Genomic DNA, 6,490 nt, shown 5'->3' with positions numbered 1-6,490 from the left:
AGCAGTAAAATACTGGAATTATGGTTTTGGTATTTCACATACCACGGTCACTCCTAACAGCTGCAACACGTGCGGTTTTAAAATTGTTTTGGTCCCTTAACTTGATTTACACATCGTTGGATTTCATTAAATAAACCTCACTACAATGAAGATCCGCAAGAATCATGCTCGCAAGCGTTACCGCTACAATGTTAACCGCAAGACGATGAATAAGACCCGGAGTTCCACCGGAAAAATTAAGGAGTAAGCCTGATCTTCATGCGTTTACGGACAATTGTGTCAATAATAAGTACTAACTTCCGTATTATGATCTCATCAGTCCCAGAATGAAAAAGATGTGGATGGAGGATCAGCGTGTGGGCACCAACTTCAGTGAAATGGGATTAGCCAAGGACGTGAACAAGGCCATTGCGATTCCCAGCTACAAGAAGGACCGTCTCCTGGCGGCACGAGTTGTAAATGGGTTTCTGGAGGAGGAGCTGGGCGAGGATGAGCGGCGGGCACTGGGCCTCAAGAAACCAGTCGTGGAAGAGGGTCCAAAACGAGGATACGTGGTCCAGGAACTAGAACAACTTGCTAGCGAGCGTGCCGACCCAGAATTCAGGTAAACGAAATGCCTTTGCAATGCCAAACCGTCAAATTACAGGTTTTGTATTTGCATAGATTACCCAAGGGCGTGGTCAAGGAACTATCCTACTTCCTAAACAAGCATAAGTTTAACTACAAGGCAATGGTTGCCGATCGGAAAAACTTTGGCCAATTGACGTGGCGGCAGTTTCGCTTGAAGATTCGCAGATTTATGTCGATCCCGGAGCAATTTAACGTTTACCTGGAGCAGAAAAAGTTGCCCGTGGGCGTGAAACCGAACTGGGAGGAATACGAATCGGACAGTGAATGGAAATAATAGCTCCTCGCCAATGTGCATTTTAATAGTTTTGGGGTTCTAATGCTATTACTTGTAATGTTTAGACTTACTATAATTCTTTAAATACAATTAAATAGGCAAGTAAAGACGAACGCATCATTGTGTGCTGTCCTTTGAGAAAGCAAAATAGTTAGACTCTGAAACTACTAATCATAAATTCGAAGTAACGGTATTTTTCGAATTCATCAGCGGGACAACCAACTTTACATTAATTGCTATCGAACTTCAATCTGTCGTACGACAGGGAGTAGAAAAGAGCTTGCGGTCTCATTTCAACACACTTTCGAATAGTGTGCACAATGTCAATTGCAATTAGAGGTGAGTGTGCATACTTGTATTGTCAGCCCTTGTAAATACATATGTTCACTTCGACATTAAATTATCTGCATTGGGCTCTCCTTTTAAGAAAGGTAAGGGTAATACAACACAAACCGCCAGTGCGTCCAATAATCCTCATAATGCAATAGGACAATAGGACCAAAGCCCTTGCCACACACTAAATCCTGTGCCATCTCTAGGTCGGAATCAGTTCAGCTCCGTTCAGCTCAGCATCGTTCGCTTTTTCGGTCTTTCCGTTTTGTGATTTCGAGGTAAGTGCACGCAGAGCTCCTGTAAAATTCAGAAAATTGGCAATATTAATAGGCATTGATTGGTTTTGCAAATGTGAAATGGGCAAGCCCCCCAATTTCCCCACCCTGCGTAATTAGCCGCATTTTTATTCGTTTTTCCGACCTAAAGAAAGTTTTCCGAAAAGTGAGAGAGTGTAAGTGATTTGCGCTGCCGGCCGGTTTCCCCATTCTTTTTGCATAATACCCGCATGGGAATAACGGTGTCCGGGCTGCGTAAATCGATTCGAATTGGAAATTGGGTTTCCAGCGACCTCAAAATGCAAGTAAATTAATAAAGTCGCGTAGACTTTCGAATTCCAACATGGCGGCCGGCTGCATGTGTGTGCGCGTTCGATTTCGCCTGGATTGTTCATGTTTCGGATTCCCGTTCCCACGCCGTTTATTCCCGAGTTTCTATTGGAATTCGCAGGCAGAAAACGAAATCTGCGGCATGACACATGGTGGGCAGATTATTTCCGTGCCCTGCATCTCCGCCGCAGTATTTTTGCATGTGCCTCCCTTCTCCCCCCTTAGCTTTCTTGCAATTTGCACTTCGATGCAACTACAGAGATTTAAAAATAACATGCAGGAAAATCGGCAAGTGAAACTGTCACTAGGGTAGAAAATAAATCACAACGCCCTGCAGTTCTCGCCGTCTCTTTCCCTCCCTTCTCTGCCTGAGCAGCAAGTGCACTGCGCCCGTTCGCCGTCCCTTTCGCTCCCACTCTCTCCGTCTCCTTCTGCAGTTTTTCACCCTTTGGAATCGCGCAATTTTCGCCGCACGACCGCCGCCGAATGCCGATGCTTTTGGCCATTTCCCGTTGAATTTCTACTTCACCGTGCTGCGAAAGCTGCCAAATTTCGCCATTTCGACATTTGGCTTGGGTGAAATCCGCTTGTGTGTGCGATTTTCATTGGTTTTCCCACTGAAGAAGCCGGCCGGCACATTTTCGCCTTCGACTGCCGCAATGTTTGCCGCACTTTCCGGCTTTCTGGCGAGGCTTTCTCTTCGGCCTAATCCTCTCCAGCCGAGGAGAGTGCATTTCCCCAGTACGCACACTTCGGCTCGAAGTTCGTTTCTGTCTGGGGCTCGGTATTGATTTTTCGCCCGGTGCACATCGGCAGTGGGATATACACGCCAGTCTTCATTCAACAGACACTTGGCCAGGTCGTGGTCCGGCTGCAGAGTACGGAAAATCCGTATAGAAGTAATAAACTGTAATTTTTATCACAACGTTTTCCTTCTAATTCTAGGATATTGCGTCCAGTGGATTTGTGATCAGTTTTTGATAGCACAGCGTTGCCAAGTAATAGCAGCTTAAGAAAGTCTCGTGAAATCAGGTGAGTCTTAAATTTTCTGAATACTTTCCGGAAATGCTGCAGACATTTGTGGGTACTAAATGTATGGGAGGGTGTATTTCTTAATCGTCAAAAAAAGGATTTTTTTCTCGACTGTACACTGTCAAAAATACATCCCGAAATGTTCGTATTAGGCTCAATTTAAATTAATTAATAAACTGTTTTTCGGGCTTATTCATGTAAAGTTTCAAGTTCTTATTTTCGAAGAATAAAAGTTCCATGTTTTTTCCCTGGTGTACATTTGTGCATGTCTGTATGAACTGTGCTTTTGGTGTCTACACCACGATGACACGACCCACAGCATACAGACGTCACTCGTCTGCACCACCCATTAAGTTCAGACCCACTTTGGCATGCTACCTCCCTGCGTCCGGAAACCACCCACTTGGCTCATTCATTTTCTGCATCCCTTCTTTCTCCCAGCAGCTCTAAAAAAAAAGCTTAATCTGTAAGGATGGGCAAGGAGAAGATCCATATTAACATTGTGGTCATTGGCCATGTGGACTCCGGCAAGTCGACGACCACCGGCCACTTGATCTACAAATGCGGCGGCATCGACAAGCGTACGATCGAGAAGTTCGAGAAGGAGGCCCAGGAAATGGGAAAAGGCTCCTTCAAGTACGCTTGGGTGCTGGACAAGCTGAAGGCGGAGCGCGAGCGCGGCATCACCATCGACATTGCCCTGTGGAAGTTCGAGACGTCCAAGTACTATGTGACCATTATCGATGCCCCTGGTCATAGGGATTTCATCAAGAACATGATTACCGGCACCTCTCAGGCCGATTGTGCGGTGCTGATCGTCGCCGCCGGAACTGGTGAGTTCGAGGCCGGGATCTCCAAGAACGGGCAGACCCGCGAGCATGCCCTTTTGGCCTTTACGCTGGGCGTGAAGCAGCTTATTGTGGGCGTCAACAAGATGGACTCCACTGAGCCGCCGTACAGCGAGGCCCGCTACGAGGAGATCAAGAAGGAGGTGTCCTCGTACATCAAGAAGATTGGCTACAATCCGGCCTCCGTGGCCTTCGTCCCCATCTCCGGATGGCACGGCGACAATATGCTGGAGCCCTCCGAGAAGATGCCCTGGTTCAAGGGATGGTCCGTGGAGCGCAAGGAAGGCAAGGCAGAAGGCAAGTGCTTGATCGACGCGCTGGACGCGATCCTGCCGCCTCAGCGTCCCACCGACAAGCCGCTGCGCCTGCCGCTCCAGGATGTCTACAAGATCGGAGGCATCGGAACCGTACCAGTTGGTCGTGTGGAGACTGGTCTCCTCAAGCCAGGTAAAGCTAAACTTTCTTGTCTTCCGGGTTGATGATTGGGGGTGTAGGCTCTCTTTTCGCTTTGGGTATTTCATACATGTATTCTGTGCAATTTGGGTCGACAGTGGGCAGCCACTCCAACTCTCACCGCCCCAAAGCGGAGCTCGCGACGAAGTCTTGCGCATGTATGCATTATTGAGCGAACGTCTTCGTCGAGAGCTAGCCCTCCACCTCCTGCACTTGGTGAAATATTTAATCCCTTTCCGTAGGAATTCCATTATCAAAATGAAAGTGAAAGGCCAGTCAAATAAAATCAAACTTTTAAACATTTAAACTTGGTTCTAGTTGTTGGACCTTAAATATGCTCCCATGGTTTTATCATTATCAAAAAATGACAAGGATAGAATTGCGAGGGAATTTATTTTATACTAACTAACATAACTAGCTATTGATACAAACACAAATAAATTAGCGACAGTTCGAATAATATAGTTAAATGCCTTCGTTCACGTTTCTCTCTCTGTATGCACCCACCCCCATCCAAAAGCCTATACATAGCATCCGGATATGTAACTCTGCTCGGTCGCTTCGTTTCCGGTTTCGTTTCAGGCATGGTCGTCAACTTCGCGCCGGTCAACCTGGTCACCGAAGTAAAGTCGGTGGAGATGCACCACGAGGCTCTCACCGAAGCGATGCCCGGCGACAACGTCGGCTTCAACGTGAAGAACGTGTCCGTGAAGGAGCTCCGTCGTGGCTACGTGGCCGGCGATTCCAAGAACAATCCCCCTAGGGGAGCAGCCGATTTTACCGCTCAGGTAGGCTAACAAACATTGAAAATCTCTGCTAGATCTCGGACTCATCTCTGCTTGTCACTCATAGGTGATTGTGCTCAACCATCCGGGTCAGATCGCCAATGGCTACACTCCCGTATTGGATTGCCACACGGCGCACATTGCCTGCAAGTTTTCGGAGATCAAGGAGAAGTGCGACCGTCGTACGGGCAAGACCACCGAGACGGAGCCGAAGGCTATCAAGTCCGGGGATGCGGCCATCATTGTGCTGGTGCCCAGCAAGCCGCTGTGCGTAGAGAGCTTCCAGGAGTTCCCACCGCTGGGACGGTTCGCTGTGCGCGATATGAGGCAGACCGTGGCCGTGGGCGTCATCAAGTCGGTCAACTTTAAAGAGACGACCTCGGGCAAGGTGACAAAAGCCGCTGAGAAGGCACAGAAGAAGAAATAACTAGGGTGCCAGCAGAACAACGTCATCACTCGAACCCAACAACAACAAGAACAGACGGCTAGAGCAACAGCAACAACACACAACAACAATACACATGTCAAAATTATAATACCCACTCGACGATCAAAATCACACCTTAGCTCCATGGCAACCGAGACACCAATTACTACTATTACTAGCTGCAGGCAGATGCAGATATTAACCGAAATCGAGCAGATTATACCCCATATAATAACCACACGTACGATTAGCGAGGCGAGGAGCATCAGCTGCAGCGAGGATGCGAAGGAGGAGCCCTTCCAGCTGGCCAGGTCGGTTTTGGTCGCCTTCGCCGTGGTGGTCTACTGCAGCTATCTGAACATGTATCGTCACCGCAAGTCCTTTCGCAGGAAACCACCCACTGAGCACTTCGAGGAGTGGATAGGAACCTTCGGAGCACTGCTGTAGCCTGCCCCTTCGATATATACTCATCTCTACAACTAACCTTACATTTGATTAGCAGCCACACATCCGGTCGCATCCACCTGTTTCGAATGGATTTTAAACACTTTTTATACTTTTGATAAGTCAAGTCGGAGGCATTCGATTTAAAATCTATTAAACTATGTAATTTCCGAATTTAGTTTTAAACCACCACGTCCAGGCTCCCAGAAATCCCCTGAACCAAAAAGACTACATTCGCAATGAATTCAAAATTTTCTCTTGAAACCAAAAGACAAATGCTTAAGAAGTATTACAAAAAAGAAATCAACATTACACACATAATCATGCGGTTTTTGAAAACATTCTAAATGTTTCATCGAGCCTCATTTGCATTTGCATACTACATAATATACGTTAACCACATGTCATTTCATTGCCCATAATAACCTGCATATTATACACGTTAATCTCACACTCTGAATTTATACAAATCGAAAACAATTGTAACCGACACCAGAACAATTCTTGGATACAGAACATGTTGCTTGATACAAGATCTTTTAAATGATGAGAAAAATAAAGGAAGCTTAACCGTAAAATACCACACACGCACATCTTTTAATTCGAAGGCAAAAAACAGGGGAAATGTAATGAACTTCAATTTTTACGAATAAAAGCCA

At 46.6% G+C, this 6,490-nt stretch overlaps 2 protein-coding genes across 5 annotated transcripts; both read left to right on the top strand.

Annotated features, from left to right (window-relative positions):
• Window positions 1-10: 10 nt before the first annotated feature.
• Window positions 11-1,017, top strand: LOC6554292 (nucleolar protein 16). The gene is made up of 3 exons (XM_001981024.3): window positions 11-243; window positions 320-604; window positions 664-1,017. The coding sequence occupies exons 1-3, from the start codon at window positions 146-148 to the stop codon at window positions 902-904; spliced, it is 624 nt and encodes a 207-aa protein (XP_001981060.1). The 5' UTR covers window positions 11-145; the 3' UTR covers window positions 905-1,017.
• Window positions 1,018-1,442: 425 nt separating this feature from the next.
• LOC6554570 (elongation factor 1-alpha 2) lies at window positions 1,443-6,416 on the top strand. Of its 4 annotated transcripts, none has more exons than XM_015153642.2 (5): window positions 1,443-1,515; window positions 2,788-2,874; window positions 3,319-4,169; window positions 4,758-4,963; window positions 5,028-6,416. In XM_015153642.2, the coding sequence occupies exons 3-5, from the start codon at window positions 3,347-3,349 to the stop codon at window positions 5,385-5,387; spliced, it is 1,389 nt and encodes a 462-aa protein (XP_015009128.1). In that variant the 5' UTR covers window positions 1,443-1,515; window positions 2,788-2,874; window positions 3,319-3,346; the 3' UTR covers window positions 5,388-6,416. The 4 variants fall into 4 exon arrangements, with proteins under 4 accessions (XP_015009128.1, XP_026832002.1, XP_001981059.1 ...); XM_026976201.1 differs by having other exon boundaries at window positions 3,316-4,169; XM_001981023.3 differs by lacking the exon at window positions 1,443-1,515 and adding an exon at window positions 2,666-2,720.
• The last annotated feature ends 74 nt before the right edge of the window (window positions 6,417-6,490 follow it).

This window comes from Drosophila erecta, unplaced genomic scaffold (genome assembly GCF_003286155.1).
Source record: "Drosophila erecta strain 14021-0224.00,06,07 unplaced genomic scaffold, DereRS2 tig00000000-arrow-pilon, whole genome shotgun sequence".
In the NCBI taxonomy this organism is placed as follows: Eukaryota; Metazoa; Arthropoda; class Insecta; order Diptera; family Drosophilidae; genus Drosophila; species Drosophila erecta.
Note: the sequence above shows the minus strand (reverse complement) of the source record. Positions and strands in the feature narration are given on the sequence as shown.